The sequence below is a fragment of the Tympanuchus pallidicinctus genome, unplaced genomic scaffold (genome assembly GCF_026119805.1).
Source record: "Tympanuchus pallidicinctus isolate F22 unplaced genomic scaffold, pur_lepc_1.0 scaffold24, whole genome shotgun sequence".
NCBI lineage: Eukaryota > Metazoa > Chordata > Aves > Galliformes > Phasianidae > Tympanuchus > Tympanuchus pallidicinctus.
In genome coordinates this window covers 7,274,937-7,298,692 of record NW_026294741.1, presented here as the reverse complement: position 1 = coordinate 7,298,692, position 23,756 = coordinate 7,274,937, and the positions used below count along the sequence as shown (strand labels likewise).

At 41.1% G+C, this 23,756-nt stretch overlaps 1 protein-coding gene across 10 annotated transcripts in view; it reads right to left on the bottom strand.

The window, feature by feature from the left end:
* Window positions 1-23,756, bottom strand: part of GTF2I (general transcription factor IIi) — a 184,828-nt gene that overhangs the window by 148,229 nt on the left and 12,843 nt on the right. For 7 of the 10 annotated variants that reach the window (XR_008208036.1, XM_052688475.1, XM_052688478.1 and 4 more), the window contains 18 exons: window positions 22,792-22,926; window positions 21,586-21,769; window positions 21,375-21,403; window positions 21,025-21,073; window positions 20,292-20,335; window positions 18,964-19,041; window positions 15,238-15,297; window positions 12,912-12,974; window positions 11,612-11,713; window positions 10,458-10,523; window positions 7,391-7,574; window positions 5,609-5,667; window positions 4,824-4,895; window positions 4,059-4,242; window positions 3,675-3,742; window positions 1,371-1,442; window positions 669-852; window positions 148-206 (listed from right to left, as the gene is read on the bottom strand). Coding sequence is in view for 7 of the 10 variants with exons in the window: in XM_052688475.1 (XP_052544435.1) it covers window positions 148-206; window positions 669-852; window positions 1,371-1,442; window positions 3,675-3,742; window positions 4,059-4,242; window positions 4,824-4,895; window positions 5,609-5,667; window positions 7,391-7,574; window positions 10,458-10,523; window positions 11,612-11,713; window positions 12,912-12,974; window positions 15,238-15,297; window positions 18,964-19,041; window positions 20,292-20,335; window positions 21,025-21,073; window positions 21,375-21,403; window positions 21,586-21,769; window positions 22,792-22,926 (1,692 nt within the window). In the remaining 3 variants the exon portion in view is untranslated. Of the gene's footprint in view, window positions 1-147; window positions 207-668; window positions 853-1,370; window positions 1,443-3,674; window positions 3,743-4,058; window positions 4,243-4,823; window positions 4,896-5,608; window positions 5,668-7,390; window positions 7,575-10,451; window positions 10,524-11,611; window positions 11,714-12,911; window positions 12,975-15,237; window positions 15,298-18,963; window positions 19,042-20,291; window positions 20,336-21,024; window positions 21,074-21,374; window positions 21,404-21,585; window positions 21,770-22,791; window positions 22,927-23,756 lie in introns of those variants that run through there. The other 3 variants (XM_052688480.1, XR_008208038.1, XR_008208037.1) reach the window with 3 other exon arrangements.

Here is a 23,756-nt window from a genome sequence, read left to right as displayed (position 1 = left end):
GATTCAGAGGCTACCCTGATAGTTCACCTTCAGTAATGACTTTGTTTGCAACACCGTGTTTTCCTACCATAAAGATTTCTGTCTGCTAAGGATGCAGAAAGCAAATGCTTATGAATCTACAGCAGCAAATAATACTTAACTGTTTACCTTTAGTGTTTAACTGACTAGCCAGTCTTGATGGCAAATAGGAGGCGACAAGCTCAGGCCTAAAAATTGAACAGAATACAATTCAATTCCATATGCAAGAAAAATAATACAGAAAAATATCCCAAATTTCACAGAATTCTGTCAGATTCAGATGTATGTAAATTCCCTTTCCACAGTAAGGTTCTGCCAGAAGCATTTGTGACTCTCCATCCATAAGGAGAAAAAGCCAGAAAAGAAAGCTACACGTTCTGCTCTAATAAACAAACAAATGAGGAAAGAAAAACAAAATGAAGTTTCCAGGTACAGTGCCATTTTATTCCCCTAGATCCACGATGCACAAAACACAAACTGTGCATTTAAATTTCCTAAGGAAGTCGCACGCTTTCACGACATCAATTTAAGTGAAAAATCTCCTGCTTCATGGAAACAGCACTTAGCTAGAATTTAAGCCCTTAATTTTCCGAGAAGCAAATCAAGCAACTTCAAAATCAGGAGGGAAAGTAACTGAATTACAAACTTACTTCTTAACAACAAATTTGATCTTGTTGCTCCCGCGGACAATTCTTTCCAGGCGTGGAATCCCAAACCACGTGGGACTCCGGAAGGGAATTCCTTCTGGCAAGCCTTCCACATACAAGTACTCAGGGTTTGATTCAAATACAGGATAGGGAACTTTCACTGCCTCTGAAAGCCCCAGAGCTAAAGCTGCAAATGAACATCAACAATAGTTTGTACCCTTGAATGGGAGGTATTCTAACTCCAGTGATTTTAAGAAGCTTGGCTTCCAGAAGCTGTTCTGCTCAGGGGTAACAAAGACAACCACCTAACCTAGAGAAATGTGTACCTTGATTTTCTATTATCTTATGTAGAATATTTACAAATGAAGCCTTTCTCCACTGTGCCACAGATAACATCTCTTATTTAAGCTCTTATTTATTTGTGCCTAATATTTTCTTCTGGCAACTTCTTACATCCAAAAGCTTTCTGCGTGCTTATCCTCCCCATCATACAGTCAGAAAAACTAAGGGCTGGGATGTTGTCATAGAGTCATCAGTGTAAGTTATTGGGGTGGGTCAGTGGGCAGTATGTGAGAGAAGTCAACACCTCCATACATCCCAGCACATTTCTGATGTCTTAAGTACAGTAGAATTGAAAACACCTTTTACAGACCAGTTTTAAAACACAGCAGCTTTATAAAAGAGTCAATTTAACATCTCACTTACCAAATTTCATATTAAATATCTCTTCTACTTGCTTTCTTAGCTTTGTGATCCTGACATTCCAATCTTCTTTGGCTGAGAACAAGAAAGAGACAGAGCATTACTCAATTCCAGATAAAGAGACATATTTGAACACGTTTTTCTCAACCTGATGAGTAGACAAGCACACGAATAGACAAGGACATGCAGCAAATAACGACTATTAATGGAAGCTTAAATGATACATGGAACTCTCTTTATATAATGGAAAATCTCTTTAAATGTAGTTACAAGTTTCAAAATTGTCCAAAGTGGGAGAACTTGTTTTTCAGTGCAGGATGTCCTTCAGATGCAGGAAAGAATTATTCTAGTGGGTTTCCAAAGATAGAATTAATTCCAGTGTATAACACCCTTTACAACAGAAGACAGGGATTTAAAGAGTGCTTTTCTGAACATTTTTATTAGCTGAAAAAAAATCATCTTCAATCCTGGTTTTTTTTTTTTGTCACAAAGAAGTCAATATAGGAGTGCTGACTATTGGTAGCTTAGATGAACAAAAGATGCTCTCAGCAGCCAGAAAATGCCTATCTTTTCTGGCAAACAGTGCCAGATCCTTCTAGAAGAGATGTTAAGGCACATGTGAGATGAAGGAGTGATCTGAGCAAACCAGCACAGCTTCACTAAGAGCAGACTGTGCCCAACCCATCCAGCAGCCTCCTACGGTGCAGCGACAGCATCAGTGGACAAACAGAAATGCAACACGTCATGTACCTGCACCTGTGTAAGGTGTTTGATAGGGCTCCACACCACGTCCTTACCTCTAAATTGGAGAGATACGGATTTGTAGGCTGGACTATTTGGCAGATAAGGAATGGTTGGATGGTTGCAGCTGTTGTCAACAGCTCTACCTGCAGGTGGAGGCTGCTCAGGAGTGGTGTCCCCCAGCAGTCCAGGTGAGGACCAGTATTCGTTAACATCTTTACCAATAGCACAGGTGTTGGAATCAAGTGCACTCACAGCAAGTTTGCTGAGGACACCAGGCTTGGGTCAGGGCAAGCCTGGATATGTGCACAGAGTGGGAGGAGAACCTGAGAGAAGCCCTGAAGAAAAGGGCTTGAGGAAAAGCTGACATGAGCCAGTAGTATGCAATTACAGCCTGGAAGGCCTGGAGTGCTCTGGGCTGCATCAACAGAAGGGTGCAAGCAGGCAGTGGGGGGGGGGGTGAGGTGTCCCAGTACAGGAAAGTTGTTGAACGTTTGGAGAGAGTCCAGAGAAGGACTACAGAGATGATCAGAAGGCTGGAACAACTCTCTTACGCAGGCAGAGTGAGGGAGCTGAGCTTACTGAGCCTGGAGTAGAGAAGGCCTCTTCATGGCATTCCAGTATTTACAGAGAGATCATAAAGAGGAGTGAAATCAACTTCTACTACAGGTAGACAGTGGGAGGAAAAGGGGCAAGAGCTTAAAGCTAGCAGAGAGGAGATTTAGATTAGATGTCAGGGATAAGTTTTTGACAGAGAGCACAGATGTCTCATCCCTGGAGGTGCTCAAGGCCAAGCTGGATTGTGCCCTGGGCAACCTGATCTGGTGGTTGATCCAGCAGTCAGCATCACAAGGAGGGGGGCTGGAACGAGATGCCCCTCGAGGTCCCCTCCAACCCAAGCCATTCTATGATTCTACAAGTCTAATTTTTTTTTTTTCCCCCCCTGCAGAGAACTCAATACAATTGGTTCTTCAAGTCAGAGCTTGATTATCCAGAGAAATGTGTGGGAAAAAGCCTAGGACCCTCTGGATCTCAGTCTGTGTTATTACTACAAGCAGATTCACACTTAAAAGAAATAAAATAAAATAAAATAAAATAACAAAATCAAGATCTGGATTATACACTTCTGTAGCAAGAAAAGAGCATTCTGCTGTCTCAGGCAAATAACAATAAAAACATCACATTAAATTAATCTGGATTCTTTCCCTATTCCAAAAGCACGAAGTCATTAAAATTCCCTAACAACAGAGGCTTGAAGAAAAGCCCAGCTAAATTAGCTGTGAAATGCTAAGGAACTTCAGAGCTTTGCATCAGAGCAGGATAACAACTCCAGCTCTCCAGGGCTGTGCATATGATCCATTTTAGCTACTCAAAGATAGCTGGAATGCACTACAGTTCAGAAAGCCATCTATTTTCATGATGATCGATGTATTCTGCTCAAACCTCCCAAAAAGCAGTCGTGGTTCACATCACAGAAAGACCACTTCTTGAAAAGTGCTGTAACGATCCAAATGAGTTTCCACACCAATCCCTTGAGACCACACCAATGCCCCTTAGAGACAGCACCTGTCTTGCCTGGTGTGTCTGTCCCAGGTTGAGTAACTTCAGGTGAACTGAGAGTTAGCAGCTCTGGCCTGCAAACAGAAAGCAGATCATCTATCCATTCTTCACACAACGTAAGCAATGCATGCTTTTTATAACATTAAGTGAAAAGTTGGGATCTTTCTGTTGAGCATTTCACGCTCGTGAACACGCTACCAAAATATTTTGGAAAACCTGTCAGGGTTGCAAAAACTCAGTTTAAAATGCAGAATATTTCACGTGCCTGTTTGGCAAACAAAGACTGAATGCTTTGTGACCGAATGAAAGCAGGTGGCTGATTACATAAACGGTGTTTGTTTGCCCTCTTTAAAAAGAAATAAAAGATGAGGCATTAAAACAAACGTTTACCTTTTGATTACAAATTTTATTCTGTTGCCCACTTGAATTATTTTTTCGAGGCGAGGGATCCCATACCAGGATGGACTCCTAAAAGGAATGTTCTCAGGTAGACCTTCAACGTAGAGGTCAGCAGAATGGACCTCGAATTTCTGGTATGGAACAGCTTTAGGCTCAGTGCTCCCCAAGGCCTCAGCTGTTAGAACAGAATAAACCCATTAACTGGACAGTCTGCCATCTCTCTCTGTTAAAAACAAGCTTCATTCAAAGCTACAAAACCTCCACATCACTGCAAGCATGACTTTAGAAGCTGGTACAATGCAGGATATCTGAATCCAACAGACTCCAAGTCTCAGCATATCAAGAACAAACTTCTACCAAACTGCATTATGTTGATATCGGGCAGCCACACTGCCAGACATTATTAAGGGCTTCTTCACTAGGGCATAATACAATGGTTTTATCCAAAGTTTTAAACCTGCTATGGAGTAACACGTAATATTTTAACCCAGATCTATAAAATAAAATGGTCAACTTCATAAAATTCATAAAACCCAGAAATGTTCAAATTTTAATGGTATTGCATTCGACTTCTTTTACTAAGAATTTAACTAGTTGTATACACAGCAGAGTAATACTACTTTTTTTCTTCCTCCAATCAGCTGCTAGGATTATGAATAATCAAAGGTGCCACCTATGAAGACACTGACACAAATGACTGAGAGCAACCTTCAAGAAACACAAAACCACAACAGCAAACAACAACGCCGTGCTCACCAAACTTCTTACAGAAGAGCTGATCTACCGTCTTTCTCAGTTTGTTGATTTTGGCATACCACTCCTCCTTCACTGCATGTTAGAATGACACAGGCAAAAGAAAAAATAAAAATAAAAACATTCCCTAATTACTTGGTTATATTTTCAGTTGGACAGCTGAAGAAGCACGCATTCAACAATATAAAAGCAGTGCTTTTATATTCCTTCAATCCACAGTTCCCATTTGGAGGTGGGATCAGTTGTTTGTTTTGGTGTCTTTCCCCCATTTTAATCATCTCAAATATCACCTGAAAGCCATGCACACAAATAACTTGTTCTCAAGTTTTCCTTAAGCACCGAACATCCACAAGCAAGCTTTCACAACAGATGAGGTATCATTCTGCTCCTAGTTGGGTACTCATGGTGAGCTTCCTGAATCTATTTCTCTACTGTTTGTGTACAATACCTGTTAGAATCATAGAATGGCTTGCGTTGGAAGGGGCCTCAAAGATCAACCAGCTCCAACCCCCAATAAATTACATCAAATGATTTGAATTTGATTGCTTAGAATAGTGTCGTGCATATGAATAAAGAATAAACGAGAGGAAAAAATTGCTAGATTTCCAAACTACTTGCAGGATCTGAAGACTTTATTGGTCAACCGCTATCACTCTGAAGCTAAAGATAATCCAGAACAAGAAGAATTATTTGCAATTATTGCAGTAAAAGCTGGTGGTAGGCATCACTAAGACCAACAGACAAGGAGGAAACCATATGGCAATCAACCTGCACATCTGAAGACCCACCTCCTGCAGCTGGTTTGTCCACTGGTGCATCTTCTTGCGTTGAATTCAAAAGCTCGTGCCTAGAAGATTTAAGATCCACGCTTCAAAAGTGATACAAACTGGGGTAAACCAGAAGTTACAGCCCTTAGTTACAGCCTCTCTAGCAGATACATCTAGCAAATAGAAGTCACCACTGAAGGATCAAAAACAGTGAAGAGATATTAAGATTCATAATATTACATTCCAATTAACACTGAAATATGATCAGAGCTGGGTGAAACTCTCCTGACAAAAATATTTCTCATTCCTGACACTGACATCCACCATAACAGCCATAACATTTCATAGTATCAGAGATTGAAATAATCTCTGAGGTCTGAGATGCACTTACCAGTCAAAACTATCATCAGAGACGAAGAAGAAAACTGAAAAGTCAACCTTTAAAAACAAATATTTACAGCAGACATTTCTGTTGGACAATCACAGCTGCTTTTATCCATACCAGAACACCACATTTTTTTTAACTATTTTTAACTAATTTCTCACAGAGCTGTGCTGCTCTGGTTACCATACACTGCAAGACTGATAAGCAGTGTAAATGAGTTACTGTTACCCACTAGCAGAAATCTGACCAGAGCTGGCTCCTGTACTGTATTAATATTAAAATCTCTGCACAGTGGCTGATTTTAAGTGAGACAAGAAGCAGAGCTATGGTTCTCCCTCTTTTCTTTTCACCTGCAAAACTGGGGTGACAGAAACGAAACATAAAACCTTTCAAAGGTGGCATGCACAGAGGCAAGGCTGCCACTTCCACTGATCCTGAGCCTGACCACTGCAATCAGCACATCCCTACCCACTTCAAAAGCTCCTGGATTAGGCCCTACAGCCCTGCACAACAGTACAATGCCATCAGTACCCATCTCTGGCGTGAAACATTGCATGTCTGAAGTGAAGCAACAAGTGACAAAAAGCAAATAGCCAGGCACTATCAAATAGGCACATCGGTCTACCAAAGTGGCACGCGTGGCACTGCAGTCTCTCCCAGCATATCCTGAATTCACATTAGGTTCAGGCACCCCAAAATCCCACCTGCCTGTAGCAAGTCACATCAGGGTTCTCCTAGAAAGGAGCCCAGAAGATGCCACAGAGTTAAGATGTGAGACTCAGAGACAGATGATATCCTGCCAGGGTGAGAAGGAAGGCACCTGGGCCCTCAAACAGTTCCCATGTACATGTAAGGTCTGTCTTCATGTATGCTACCAGATGTACTTCATGATAACATCAAGGACACTGTATGCACACACACACACACACACACACACACACACACAAGTCCTAAGAAGCAGTCACTGTTTTGGCCTCAAACGTGTCCTGGGAGATGCTATCTACAGATACAGACCTTTACACCATTGCAGCAAGAGAAAAATAAAAGCACTGTCTGAAACTGAAACTCAGGCCAGGATCTTCAGAGAGCATTAAGTGTGCCTAAGTCAGTGGCTTGCAGAGCATCCTACAGCTGCTGAGACTAAAATATTACAAAGTGATCGGCCCATGATAAAAAGCCTCTAAGATTTAAGAGATCCATCCAGATCTAAGCCACCGCTGTGGTGTTCTGCTGATCTGATAAGCTGAATTTCTCATCTCAGCAAGCCTGAAATAAAAACTGCTCATCAATACTGCAAAGCAACACCTCAGCAGAAATCAGCTGGAAACGCGCGAAGATGACATGAAGCAGCGTGGACTGAAAAAAGAAAGAAGAAAAAAAAAGTATAAAGCAGGGACAAACCCCACAGGATTCCTTACTTTTTAATCACAAAGCGGATCCGCTCCTTCGCTACGAGAATCCTCTCCAGACGAGGAATGCCGTACGTGGACGGCCGTCTGAAGGGAATGCCCTCCGGCAGGCCTTCCACATAGAGGTCCTCCACGTGGGACTGGAAGAGGGCGTACGGCACGGACACGGGGCCCTTTGCTTTTATGGCCTGAGCTTTAAGAGAGAAGGAGAATGAAATAATTAGACCAGCTTGTGGCTCTGCTGTGATTGGTTTATAAAAGTTAGTCATGCCTTGCTGGGGAGGAGGGGGTCTGTTCTTATTAAAGTTCTGGTGTACTTTAGAAATGCAAGAAATCACTACAGAACTTAATAGCATACTTCTAACATCACCCAGAAAAGTTTTGCCCTGCTAACGAAACCTTTGAAACCAGTGAAAAAACACACAATGGATTCTCATAGCACTGGAAAATAACCTCAGGGTATCTCTTAAAGTTACAAGGACCAGATCACATTGATACACCTACCATCACAGCATCATAGAATGGCCTGGGTTGCAAAGGAGCACAGTGCTCATCCAGTTCCAACCCCCTGCTGTGTGCAGGTCACCAACCAGCAGCCCAGGCTGCCCAGAGCCGCATCCAGCCTGGCCTTGAATGCCTGCAGGGATGGGGCATCCACAGCCTCCTTGGGCAGCCTGTTCCAGTGCCTCACCAACCTCTGAATGAAAAACTTCCTCCTAATATCCAACCTAAACCTCCTCGTCTCAGTTTAAAACCATTCCCCCTTATCCTATCACTATCCCTTGTAAAGGCCATTCCCCCTCCAAAGTACCCTGGCCAGGTACCATGCTGCCACATGTTTTAACAAAAAGACACAACAGTTTGCAAATACCAAGAGCTCTAATCTCTTTTTACTCACAATGGAACCTTAATTTTGCAGATCACGCAACAAGAATTCCCTACCAGCATCTGATTGGTCTGCAAATAGTTTGGAACATCCTGTTGTTTTGCTATGGACATCAGATGTTAGAAATTATGTGAGGAGAAAAATATTAACAGATCAAAGAGATGCCCTCTTTGATAATGCAACTTGTTGCATGCAGTTATGTTTGTGCTTGCAGCACAAAACTACTGAAGGCACTTTTTCAAGCAATGGGAAACAGACAGCATATTTGCAAGAGTCCACATGAACTCCGAAGTTCTTACATGCAATAAAACAATCTGGTTTTTAAAGGCATATGGATAACATACCCTTTCTACCACTTACAAATGATGAATTCAGGTGTGATTACGGCACAAAAGGGGAAGCTTTGAAAAAACTGCCTGCATTTTGGTCTTAAATTCTGATGAGCATGAAATACATAAGTTCCAGAAAATCATGAAGAATTGTGTTTCGACCACAGTTGGCTCCAACTGCTATTAATAAGGAGGCCAAAACTAAAGCCAGAATGTAGTTCTGCAAAGAGACGGACACACAGACCAAAGAAAACCTACCTACCCAAACATGACTGTCAGAGGAGACGTGGGACAACCACCAAATGCACTGCTGTGTATCATCCCAGCCCCTCACTGAAGCAGCTTCTTACTGCAGTTATGTACCTTTTCTAAGAAATTCAAACAAAACCTGCAGCCCTGGAGGCTGTTGTGGTGAGCTGTAAGGAGCCTAACAAACCCAGAGATGAGTTGCAGCTGGAAAGCAACATTCGTGAGTAACAGTTGGCCACGGGGGGGAAAAAAAGCAAGGAAAGCACTAAAATATAGATCATTCCTTCAAAGGTACAAAAACTTCTTTAAATAGCTACAACTGAGGAGGTTTTGTCTTTTTAATTATTTGTCCTTTTTAAGCAGGAGTCCTTATTTCACTTCAATCAACAAATGTTTCAGCAAATACTCTGCAATCAACCAATGCACTCAGTCTGCAGAGAGGCTCCTTAGATTTGCAAGCTTTTGCAAAGAAATCCCATTGAATACAAGTTTCAATTTAGCCTGCATTTGTGAGACACTCTTGTATTTATACTATAAAAAGTATTTTTATTCAGCCTACATCTAAACACCAAAATAAATACATTTTCAGACAAGTCAGTAGTAATGTTTGACAGCAGCTGACATTGCTAGAATGCTTTAGAACTCCAAAAGCCAACAAATCTGAAAAGAATTCTGAGAATTCTGGACATCCATAACTCATTTAAGTAAATAAGAAATTGCATGTCCATGTAGATAGAAAGAAATGGAAGCTGGTATGGAATTGGTTCATGAATCAATGGACTGTCATCTACAGGGGAAAAGGCGATGGCTTAATACCAAGACCTTAGACAGAAAGTCAGGAATAGCTCTCCCAGCAGACTCCACAGGTGATCTTTACACTGGATATGTGCAAACACCAACATGAAATTTAAAGCAATGCACAGAATTCCTGCAGCAAAAGCAACAAACAGAAGCAACAAAACACCCTGAGCTGTTTTCATTCAGGGTGAGCTGCCTCCAATGGGCTGTTCAAGTGTCAGCTGATGGTCACATGCAACAACTCCGACAGAAAACAAGCTCCATTCAGAGAACACTTCCACTTTTGATGGCAAAAGCACCACTGGGTATTTTGAAATTTGTACTGCTGCTGTCTTACTTGGTGATACGTGGACACAATGATGCCTATGTACAACACCCAAAACCATTCCAAAGTCCAACATGTGCTTCTTTTTTTCCCCCAAGATATGCTTCACTGCAAGCCAATCATGATCAGAAAGTAAGAATCAATGGTAACCAATCCCCAAGGGCATTCTCTAAGGTTATTTTACTTAAAGATTCTGTTTAATTACCAAAAACACTGAGTCTTTCAAACACAGGTGCCCAGAACATTAGCATACTGGAGCTATGCCCCAGGAAACTGAGCACAACTGAAAACTTAAATCAAGTTTTGCACTCCAGTGCCAAACTTCTCTCATCAAAAAGGCTAATGCCCACTGTTTTAAGCCCTCTAGTGACATTTTACTCTTTGGTGCTGGTCTGCTTCAGAGCCACCAACAACACGTACACGAAAATGCTGTGATTTCCACTGCCAAAGGAACAGAAGCAGTTGTTTTAAGAGGATTGTGACACATACCATATTTTTTCTCAAACAGTTCCTCAACTTGCCTTCTCAAGTCTGTAATTCGTGCGTTCCATTTATCTGCAAAGAAAAGAGGACAAATCAGACTGCAGATAAAAACGAGAATCTCTTGTAAGACCTGTTACCACCAACAGAAACATGCAGTGTGCTTTTATTGCTCATCTACATACAGATTCTGGCAATACCAAACCTCAAAATATATGGATAAAATCCGAAAGAATAAAATGTTTAAGATTGCTTCCCAAACTTGTGTAGATCTTAAGTTTTTTGTTTGTTTGTTTGTTTCTTAAAGAAAAAAAAAACAAAAAAGGACAAAACCCACGCTAAACCAAGTCCCAAACTTTTCTTTGATGCCTCAGTCAGCAGATCTGACCACCATGAGGTGAAAAGTCAGTCTGCAGCTGCCGTTGGTAGCTGTCTGAACCCAGGGCCTGAACAGCTTGATGAAGCCGACAGTGAGCACGTGAACTTGTATGGATTAACATCAAAACAACTACATGGATCAGGAAGTTCTATGTCTTCCTCTTCCTTAATCCAACATTTCCCCAAGTCCTGATTTTGCAAGACCTCCTCATAAATCCTCCTTCTGAAGGAAGATGCAAGTTGCAAGACAGAGTTTATCCAATTCCAACTGTGTATTCCCTGGAAAATTGGATTAAACGCCAACACATTAACACCTTATTTTCTGCTCATGACAGAGAGCACGCAACAGCATTTTCTGCTGAACTGCAGGACAGTGGATTAACAGCAACTCTACCGTAAGAGTCAGGAAGATACAAGTCAGAATTTATTGGGCTGAAGGGAAAACCCTGTTTCACTGCATAGAGATGCTGAACACATGGACAGTCCTGAGACAACAGTTTGTGCATCTGTGAGGATGAGAACATGCTACTCAGCACAACAGATTTGCTGGTTGCCTTTACAGCTCACAGTGCATATCAAGGAAGACCATCTGGACACATTCCTGATCTAATGCTTGTCATCATTCAGTTCAGTAGCACATTCAGTCTGATTTGCTTGCACAGTAAGTCAACCGACAAAAAAAACTGACCAAGCACTGGCCTGCCTTACTCCAGCACTGTGAAACTGCCCAAGACCTCTTGATGAAACGAATCAGAGGGAAATAAATCTTGAATTTTTTTTCTTACCAAAATTGAACTCTCTCGCTTTTCTTTTCCCAGTACTGGCAGCTTCAGGTGCTGCCTCAGTGTTCTTCAATCTCTTGTTAGGGGGCAAGTAGTCTTCATCATCTGAAAGAAACATGAAAATATCATAGCTTTACCATCCAGAGAACTGATGTGCAATGTTGGAACTGTTTGAATTTCAAGCCTTAATACAAATATTGATCCATGCTTTATGAGAGCTTCACATTTTACAATAAATTACTTGAGTAACTCTAGAAAGCTGCTGGCCTGTGTGGGAACAATTTGTGTGAGAACATTGGCTCAAAGCAGAACACAGGCAAAAAAAAGTCAAAGCTTCTTTACATTTCCTAAGGAAAACAATACTGTGTTCTGAAACAGCTAGTCATCTCATGATCACACAATGACTATGTGACAGCAAAAGAAACAGCAAATGAATTGTGCACATACAGACTAGATTTTGTATCTAACTAAAAGTACCCTTCCACCAATAAGCACTGACAAATAATGCTTAAGTTCAATACTGAAGACCTCAAAGGTGCTAAAGCCAGTTTAAAATCAATGCAAAACTGATGAACTTTGGTGAAATTCATTAAACAGAAGGTCTGCCCTAGCCAAAAAACATACAAGTGGATGCAGACACCTGCGACCCTGAGGTCTTTTTTAAGCAAGGTGCTACTCAGCCAGTCAGCTCCCACCCCACAGCACTGGCTTCTCTACAAACTCACAAGTTCTTGGAAAACTCCAGTCACCAACAACACCAATATTTGAATGAGAAAATGGTTAAAGCAGACAGAGAAGTTAATTTCACGTGTAGAACAGCATACGCCCAGGTCAGCGTGCACATAGTTTAGTTAGAACCATAGAATCACAGCATGGTTGGGCTGACAGGGACCTCACAGCCCACCCAGGTCCACCCAATGCCACGGGCTGGTTGCCCCCCCCACCAGATCAGCCTGCATCTCCAGGGATGGGGCACCCACACTTCAATGGGCAACAGTGCCAAGGGCCTCACCACCCTCTGAGTATAAGAATTTCCCCCTAACATCTAACCTAAAACTCTCCTCTTTTACTTTAAAGCCATTCCCTCATCCTATCTCTATCTGCCCACGTACAAAGTTGCTTTCCTTCCTGTTTGTGAACTCCTTTAAGTACTGGAAGGTTGCAATGACATTTACCCACAGCCTTCTCTTCTCTGAACAAGCCCAGTTGCTTTAGGAAATATATTATCACACATTAGGAAGTACAGTATTACATACTGACCTAAAAGCCCTACAAACAGAAACACAGGAACTGAGTAACTTACCTTCCAGGGTGACCTCGACCTCGGGATCCTCACGTGTTTCTGAAGGAGGATGCTGGGAGGAATCTGAAGGGGAGAAAAAACATCTTCTGAACTTCTGTTTGGACACAAACACTTTTAACCAAGCACTCAACGATTTTCTGCTTTAACTGACACCTGTCAAGAAGCTCCCTGACTCACTGAAATATTTCACATTCACAGCATGCAACAAAAAAAAGGAGCAAAGCTTTCTTACCATAAGCCTTTAAGCAACTCTAGGCAGGGATTATACATGGTAAATCACATGTACAGCAGCACAGAGGGCTGGCATTAACGACAGGAGGAAATTCCTTACTCTTGGCTTAAAAGGATTTAATAGAATCATAAATATTTTTCTCTTAGCTATCAAGGATTACAAAAAACATAAACAAAGCCTGTGTAGCCCTACAGATGATGTATTTCTTTATCATTTACACAGATTCAGAGCTGTTGCACTACGATGGTTTCCCACAACAGGCTCCAAAGGCCAACAGTGAAAATGAAAATGCTTGTGTAGGGGCAGCCTGTACCAATACAATAAACAGGATTAGGCCCATCAGCACCTGGTAGCAGAAAGCAATTTGAATTTAACTCCTAGAAAAAAAAGCAATGTCAGTCATCTCAGTAACCACTCACAGCTGTGCATGAGGGAAACGTTAACTCTTCTGGCAGAGCAACACTATTTTGCACACTTTGAGGACTATCTTAGCTCAGGTTTCTGTAAGCTCTATCACCCCACATCACTTTGTTGGAGGGACCCTTCTCTCCTTTCCATACGATGCCATGTGTGGTAGAGGTCCAGCAATACTGAGATACCTTATCTGGATGACACAAATTATGTCAAACATATCATCAGGCATAAACACTAAAGGCTTGTGGTTGCTTTTTTTCCCAACACAGTATGATCATGGTGAGGTATTTTTCTGATCTTATATCCTGTATCAGGTAACAAGGTAAATAAACACAGGTGCTAAGCAGCAGCATCCTTTACAGTTCTTAATGTTGTCACTCTCTGGCACTGCCATTCAGTTTAACAACCTTGACTTTCTGATTACTGAATTTCAACAGTGCTGTGCTTCACACTCACCCAGTCCTACTAAAACTAACAAGCACTTGGCAGCTGTAGTTAACCTGGGCCATTCCATGCACGTGGAAGTTTTGTCTCTCCCTCATTCAGGAATAGAATGTAAGAAAACTCCACTCTGACACAAAGTGCCACACACAGCATCTATAGCAATGAAATGCTACACAGGCAAAAATAAAGCCAATCAGATTCTCAGCCATTTGCTATCACTCTCTATAATCAGGCACCAAGGGCTCACAGCACTATGCTTTGGTAAACACAGTGCCTAGACTTCCCTTTCAAATAAGCAGTGCTAGCTGTGCAGCCAGCACGAGAGCAGAGAACTTCATTCTCCTGTATCAGGAGAAATGCTGTTAGATTTCATGTAACAGCACCTTTAAGTGTGGTGATATGCATCTTCAAAGCATGAAATTATGAGACTGAGAAGACTGAATACTGCTGCTAGCATAACTTGGTCTTAACATCCAAAAAATGCTTACAGCTTAGGTTTGAGAGGCAGGAGTTTAGAATGTTGGGTGATAGGCACCTTACAATTATAATTCATTAATTAGAAGCATGGCAACTCCCATCACAACAGTAAGCCACAGAGCACCATGGTTTGGGGGATTAATAATAATAATAATAATAAATAAATAAATACAAAAAGGCAATCATGTAGAAAGAATACTTGGAGAAAATGTACAACTTTAATTAAGATGCCAACTTTTCAACTATTTCCGTAAAAAGAAAAATCCAATTACTTTGCTTTCATGCAAAACACCTTCTACTGTTATTTCCACACGTGCTCTGTCACTGCAACTGGAATCCTAGTGGCTGCCTTTAGACAAACATCTCATAACACAAAAAAGTAACTTTTGGACATTGAATATTCAAAGCAAGGATTTTCATAAGCCAAAAATTCAGAACTATAATGTTCACATGAACACCACAATGAAGGTTCAGTCTCTGAACCTTGAAACCTGATGACAGCACTCTGACCTTATAAAGAAACCCACTGCTTGAAATGCAGATGAGCTTTTCCTAATGTCTGCAAATGGGCAGAATGGTATTTTTAATAAACAAGAAAAAGCTGAAAGAAATGCAATTTATGAATCAATTCATCTCAGATGTTCTTGAGATTCAGTAAGGAATTGCTTCCCCTAAGGATATGCTTTCTGTACACTTTGTTCTGTGTGCTGTTCACATCACACCCAGCTAAATGAAATACATATGTATATACAGACCTACCTGTGTAACTTTTGGCCAGAGCAATTCTTTCATCCATCTCAGATGTTTCAGAAGGGCCTCCTTGGGAACAAAGAGAATGTTTTTTCAGTTGAGTCTCACAACAAACTCATCTTCCCACTCCACAGAGAAAGCTGACAAATAACCCAACTTCAGGCACCACGTGCTCACTTCAGACTTTCTGCAAAGTTGAATTCAGCTGTGAACTATGAACACTTCTATGCCTTCTCTCATTCACTTGAGCAAAATTTGAGGGACTAATGGAAGGCACTAGGAAGCACAAGATGGTATTTTCATAGAATGGCCCAGGTTGGAAGGGACCTCAAGGATCATGAATCTCCAACCCCCTGCTACATGCAGGGCCACCAACCTCCACATTTAATAGCAGACCAGGCTGTCCTGGGCCCCATCCAACCTGGCCTTGAACACCTCCAGGGTCAGGGCATCCACAGCCTCTCTGGGCAGCTGTTCCAGCACCTCACCACTCTCTTTTCTCTACATATTCTGTGGAATTTTCAAGTTAGTGCCTATGTGTCAAGTCCTACTTTCCCCAAATTTATATAGCCAAGTTCATGTGGAGACCAGTCTAAGAGCTGAAGAACCCATTCACTCACAGGACAGCTGCTTGCAGGCATTTCCTTCTGCTTCTAGTTCTCTTTGTTTAAACTTCAAGGCATCAGTGGTAACAGAAGACTCAAACCTGTAAGTTTCATTGGGCGAAACATGCTTCTTTCAGGAAGTGCCTGGTAATCAGCAAGACTCAATTCTATATGGGCCATGTTTCATTCTATGCTGTTAAAGGGGACAGAAGATGGTACGTATCCCTGAGTAATTCCTTTAACATATTTCTGCTCCTGTGTAAACTGAAAAAACTAAAATACACACAGCCCAATTCTATTTTGTTCACTGCTGCAGAGCTGTTCTCCTTCTGGCACCAATGGCTTTCCAACCTCATTCCTTCCAAGAAAGATCTTCGAGACAGCCTGCACCTTGTTTGCAGCCTTCTAGCTCAGTGTCCAGGTTTGTTACTGGCCAACACTCCTGAACACAAGGTAGGCATAGGCACAAGGATGTTCTTGTTTTGAGGACACTAAACCAAGAAACAGCATGTTAACTAACATTTCCTATCCTAAGAGCCATACAAAAGTGGTGCTCATAGATAAGATGCCTACAGCAACGTTAGGTACCTATATGATTTTTGGAACTCATGATTTTATTTAGTCCTGCAGTTTTACTGTCCTTTACCTTATTTAGTCATCAGTCAAATCTGTACCTTCCTTTCAAATAGGTTGTCTCCAGTGTCAGCCAAAGCATTTAACACTGCACTGATCTTTACATTTGTCCAGGACAGAGGAAAAAGTAACCAATAACCTCCCATATTGCCACTGCCCACTGAAGGGAAACTGCCCCTAATGCCCTATCAAAACACTTGGGGGAAGTTTTTGAAGATTAAAAAGTTCTATTTCCTTATCTTCTTGCTCTGTACTTCGAGCACCACCTTCCTAAATTTAGTAATTCAGGAGTTAATTCATGGCAAGATCCAAATGCCACAGCAGATTAGGAGATAATAAGGGATGAGAAGAACGTCCATCTCCAATTCTAATTTCTCCCCCCTTGGATTAACTGGAGAGTTGTGTGTGCCACCAAGGCATGCAGACTCCTGGTCAGCATTACAGACATGTGAGAGAAAACAAATACTCAGAAAAACAATAACTGTGAAATTCCAGCAGTAAATCATCTCTGCAGGAAGCCCCAGGCACGCTGCTGTTCTGTAACATATAAGTTATTTCTTCTCATAAATCAATAAACCCAGCTTTTGCTGTAGGATATTCTTAGTGAGATCCCAGCCATTTTCCTTTTTTCTGCAGTCTGTCTACACAAAAGGAAATGCTGGGTAGACTGATCTCACCTCTCAAAACACGCCTTGGTAGAACTGTACTTCTCTAAGGCTCTCCTCTTGGCTCTCCTCCTGTTCCTGTTGAATTTATAGCTTTGTGTATTTTGTACAACCTTTGGCTTGAACCTTGGTGGTAGCCACTCAAAGAAACGAAGGGGAAGCTCCTTGACTTGAGGGGAAGGTAACACACTATGACAGGTAAAATCTCTTTGGCTCACAGCACATCATCCTTCCTCCCAGTAGACTCAAGTGCAGCCTCCCCTTAAATACAAGTTTACTACGCTGGGAGTGGGGGAAAGGAGAGTTGTTACTGGAGCATCTATTTATCTGAAAAAGGTGTACATTACCTCCCACCCATAAGATTTAAATTTAGAGATCTCTAATGAAAGACGAGAGAAACTCCTTAAGAAAATCCACACTGCCTAGACTTCACTATAGAAGCATGCTGTATAAATTGATTTTCTTTAGTTCCAACATGCTTGCATTACAACAAGTTACTGCTTTCTTAGTGATTTCAGTACAGACTCTTTTCAAACAGGGACGGATTGCACTTCAGGCTAGTGGCCAAATTCTGACATTGTGGGGTTATTTTGCATGAAACAGAAAGCCACAAGGGGCTGAAAAGCAAAGAAAGATGACAGCTCCAAAAAAGCAGCTGTTATTACTGCATTATATCCTTCCTGTAAACCCACGGACCCAGAGGCTAAGCAATGAACAAGCACAAAGAAAAGATGATCATAATCCCAGATAATTCACCTTTCAAATTCTGCACTGAGACATTTTGGTTTGCCATGTGGTTATGGTCATTCTGAACAACATTTGTACATTACAGCATCATAGAACCAGCATTCTCTTATTAGCATGTTTTAAGCAATTAAAACAGGTTAGAAAATAATCTCAGGAATTTTTGTGTTGAAACACCAACAAAAATCTTGCTTAAATAATATATTATTACACAATGGAAGGATGGGCTACTTTGCAGCCCACTCTTCAATATATTATTGTCCTTCAGAGATACATGGCAATTTGCCTGTGTTTTTTTTTTTTTTATACTGCTCTCCTAATGACAAATGCAAAGAAGCTGAAATAATACATTTAGGGATGTATTTATATTTTTTATATTGCCATTTGTAATTAGGGCTTCTTAATTCCTGCTCATTTCAACCTACAGAACATAATTTTCTTACGGATTTCTTTATTTGTTCCCGGTTGAGATTAACATGCAGTATTTTAATTAGATATGAACAGATGAAGCACAACTGAGAAATACTTCAAAATATACTCAGAGCCACAGTCATGGATCTCACAGATGCTGCTATGCTTTGTCTATAGGAATATAATCTTAACTTTCAAAACAGTTTTGACATGCACTGGTCTTTCCCTCCAAGGAAAGCGATTGATGCAGCTGAAACCAAAGAAAAGATTCAAGCACTGCTCTGAGCATTGCTATCATCAGGGTTTGCTTCCTGCTGAAAAACATCCGTGGAAACATTTTGCATGCAGGAAAAAAAATAAAAATAAAATAAAATCAAGCCAAAAAAGAGAAAAAAAGGGAGGAAAAGGGAGGAAAAGGGAGGAAAAGGGAAAATGAAACAGGCTTCTCTGTTAAGTCCCGAACACACTCATACATTACCAATATTACTCTGAAGAATAACAAAAGATGTGAAGTACAACTTAACAGCAGCCAGCATGGAGATGCTGTAATCATAACAGCAGCAAGCAATTTTATGTCTGCCAACCACAAGTAGGCAAAAGGAGAGCAGAGGGAGAGCAGCTCTTTCAGGAGCCAACCCAGTGAGGAGATAAACAGATGCAGAAGTTGCTATCTCTACCTTGAATATTGTATTGATAGTAATCAGGATCCTCTGATTCTTCCTTCACTGTCACTGTTGACATTTCCAAAGGAATTCCTGTAGAAGCAATAAAAGAATCAAATAAGTAGATTAAAGATAATCAAGATAGGACAAGGGGGAATGGTTTTAAACTGACACAGGGGAGGTTTAGGTTGGGTATTAGGAGGAAGTTTTTCACCCAGAGGGTGGTGAGGCACTGGAACAGGCTGCCCAAGGAGGCTGTGGATGCCCCATCCCTGGATGGATGTGGCTCTGGGCCACCAGGTCTGCTGGTTGGCAACCCTGCACACAGCAGGGGGTTGAAGCTAGATGGTCATTGTGGTCCTTTCCACCCCAGGCCATTCTATGAAGTTCTTAACAACTAAAAAAGTCAATAACTCAAAAAGAAGCAAACAAAAAAACCCCTAATACTCTAGCTAGTATCTAAACAAGAAAAGAAAACAAACAGATTTCCAAGTGCTGAGGCATTAAACAATTGCTGAGGGGAAAAAAAAACAACAACAAAACAGTAACCAAGTGACACAGTGATTTTGCAGGTTTCTCGTGTCTCAATACAGTTCCCATCAGAGGTGATCCAGCACTAAATGCATCCCTACAAAGCAAACATCCCTGCAAACACCATCTGATTTCTGAAGAATTAAAAAGAACGGCTACTTTCCCACAACAAAACACAGTTCTACAAAACACCAAACTGCACAGCCCAACCCAGGGAAGCAGGAAGGCACAGCTCATCTCCAAACAAACCTGTTGTCTCCCTGCAATTATTGCTGTGTTAATCTCAAAGCATACACCTAAGCACTGCTTTGCTACAGGGAACACAGTGCCTCGCAGCATCCTGTCCCAGCTGCAGGGAATGATTCTATTGATTTTTTTATTTTTATTTTTTTTTATTTTTAAACAAAAAGTAACATTTTCCTATTTGTTTCCATGTCATTATCAACATTCTGGTAGTGCTATTATATAAGCTGATAAGTTCCACTCTCTACATTAGGGATAAAATAGCACTGAGTAAGAATGAAAAGAAGAGCTGAGGACCTTTCCCTTTTTTCACTTCCAATGATAATAAATAATTTCAGGCTACAAAACATGACAAACCCAGAAGTGGAAATCTCTGGCTAAGGTAAAAAATCTGATACAAACTGCAATGGAGAAGTGGCCATTTTTAACTAACAAGCAGTTTCTCTCTCGCACGCAGGGTGGATTTATGCTGTTTTTATTGGATCTTCTATCACCATTTCAATACAGCCTTCTGAACAGAAACTGATGATGCAGTTGTTTGGCAAATAAGGACAAAATTCTGAACGTACCAGGATCCTCACTGGGCTCCGTTTTCACTTGAACAGGAAGGCAACTACAGAAACAAACAGAATGAACACAGTGACATTATAAAACCCCAAAATCCTGTTTCTGGAAAGCTCCTCATAGTTTACAAGCTGTCTAGTGAAATCAGCCTCGAGGGGATGGGGATGGATCTCCCAGCCCTGCACTCGATGGATGTGCACAACATTCCAAGTACGTTTACCATCCAATGAGAAGTGCACTCAGCAGAAGCACAGAACATTTCCCTGCTTTCACATTAAACAGTTTTTTTATTTATTCCAAATATAAGCTCTCAGTTTAGAATCAAATAAATGTACAGATATATAAAGCTTTTTTAATTAAGGAAGGGGAAGGGAAGAACATTTCATCTGTTCCCAGTCGCTGCTTTAGCATAAGACATGGCAAACTTATCACTGATAGACAGACTGTGAATTAACAACACTCACTGGGCTAATTAGACTGAACAGAAACTTCATCAGCTGTTTAATTTGTAGTAGTTTCTCCACAAATAATGGTCAAAAGAAAGAGACTGTCTGTGCTCTTTATAATCCCATGCTATCAAGAAATTGTCCAGAGGTCAGCTGGTCAGAAAAAGCCCATTAAGATAAATTATATGAAATCATATGAAAACACACTGTTGACACTGACATCAAATCATGCAACAGAAGTAGATGAAATATTTAAAGACATGCAAAAAACCCTGCATTATTTTAAACTCACCTTCCACCTGGAGGTATAATTGATTGTGAAGGATCTGTCACATGAGCTCCTGAAAGTTAAAAGATATCATGTGAATTTCCTTTAACACCTTTCAATTCAAATTTTGTATACAGAGCCCATGCACATGCAAAGATACGAAGAAGAGAGATTAATTGAATTGGATTATTAAACTGTCAAGTAACACCAATATAAAATTGATTTGAGCTATGCTTTCCACTGCTCTCTTTCCAGATTTAAAAGTTGAAATGTTGGGAAAGAAAGCTAAGCAAACCTTTCACCCAAACAACGGAGATGCTTACACTGAAATTCAGTTTATTCCTAAATGAAAGTCTGAACAAGCAGGAACTTACCTAACTCTTTCTTCGGCTCTAGGAAAGGCCTGTATGGAAATAAGGAGAAAAAAAAAACACCAAACCATAGCTTTAGCAAAATAGATCAATATGGACTTCGTAGTACAAAACTAAAAGGGCAAGACTTCTGTTTAATAGAAACAGAAACAATTTAAGACGTGGAATTTGAATTCCAAAAATGAACAAACGAGCAAACTAGAGAGCAATTAACCTTTTGATGATAAATGAGATCCCCGACTTGTTTTCCAAAATCCACTTCAGGGTTGAAACATCGTAATTTTCCGGATGCATGAACGCGAGCCCCTCGGGCAGGCCCTGCACCACCACAGCAGATTGGTCTCTCTGAATCTTCTCATACGGCACCGGGACCACCGTTGACTTTCCTAAAGCTTTACCTACAACCAAAAGGAGACTGTCAAACAATCAGCAGCTAGCAAAAGGATGCACGCCTCATAAATCCCATTACTTCAGAGAGGACTGGAGAGAAAACAAGGCACAGATGCAAACCCCTGCAGGAAACCAAGCACCTCATGCACCAATATTCAGTGGAACCCACTGAGGCACAGATGCTTACTTAAAAGCAAAGGGGCCGTACTGCACCACAGTCTCAAACTAAATGCTGCAAAACAAATAGGAAATAAAACCACTCAGTATACGTGCATGCTGTAGAATTAGCCAGTACAAAATAAGCTCATTACCTAAATTACAGTACAGTTGAAAAGCTAAGATTGATACTAGGTAGACATTTTGAAGTGTACTAAGGGGAGGATACAGGTAACAGAAACAATCCTCCCTTGGGAAGAAGAGGGTGTTTGTGCTACATCAACATGGGTGAAGAATCCTTCGATCAAGAGCTGCCTATATTAAAGCAGAACACCTCAACCTTTTATGTTATCTGATTAATCAGTACCAATTGATCCCCTTGGAAAACTGGCAAGAGGGGAAGTGCCCAGCTCGCTCTTAGGTGGCCATGCAAGTGTAAAAAGAGCAAGGGAAAAAGAGCAAGGGGAGCACTGCCCAAATGGCCACCAAGGGCCATGTAAGGCCTAGGACACAGCACAGGCACAGATGGCCAGGAAAGCAGACAAAAGGGAGGCAATATTATGATGGCTTAACTTATGGATATATAGGTAGGAGGTGTCCCTTCTCCATTAGATAGGTGGAATATGAACACTTGAGAATTTCGTGTATAAACACAATGAAGAAAATTGCATTATTATGCTTGATTTGTGTAAACTTCCCCCAGCACTCAGGTCCAAATAAGAAGTATCTCTTCAGAGTGTGTGGGAATTGGCTCACTGCACACTGGGTAACAGATCTGCTTTTCAGACAACGAGATCATAAAGCACCCTTCTTCCAACTGGAATAAAAATTTAGAAATCCAAAGCAGGTATTCTGAAGACCCTGAAGCACCCACCATAGCAAAAGCAGAAGTAGTCCTCTACAGACTTCCTGAGAGCTTCCAGTTCCACGGCATCCACTGTCAGCCTGTTGGCAGGCGGTACATACTTCGTTTCCTGCAGTTCTGCAGCCCTCTCCCCTTCTACAACACCTAAAAACAAGGCAAAAATCAAACAAGTTATTAAAACCCTCACAACCAAGCTCCTCTAGTTTAGGCTACAGAGGGGTTAGAAGGATTCCTGCTCAAAAGTTCTTCAACCTAGAGGCAAACGTATGTGGGCAGTGTGTAAATATTATTATGCTCTCCATACAGCCTTTGTAAATATCCCCCTCTGAGCGTAAGAACGATTAATTAAGAGACACAGCCAAGCTGACTTCTCTTTGCATGCAGATGTAGAAAACACCACTAATCCCAGTAGAGAAAGATATAGTAGAAATTAAATGCCAAAGGCAAAAGGAAGAAAGGATAGGAACACTACACCGGAAAATACTAAAACCTCTGTCTCTGGCACTACACCTGATGTCTCATTCAGCAGATGCTGTATCCTGTTATAGGACACAGCTCCTACCTTGAGTGGCTTCTTCACCTTTTAAAAGACACTGAAGTACATCTGTTGCTGAACAGGGGAACAAATGAAAAGAGTATTTCAGTCCTAAACCTTATTCTATTTCGATCATAAGCAGCGAACAGAAGTGATCTATTTTCAGGAGCAGCCTTTCCTTTCTGTTGCTGTAGTTATACTGAGAATCACCCATGAAAAAAAATGGGGGAAAACAATATTTTTTTTTTCTACAGATGAAAGAAAACACAAGAAAGAACTACATTCCTATGAGTAACAGGGCAATCAGTGTCAAAACCACATCATGACTTCACTGTGAACAAGAACATAAACACTGCAATTCACACCAATACTGCTAGAGTGGTAACGTGGCTAACACAAGAAAGCAAACATCAGATTGAACAACTGCTTATAGATGGCT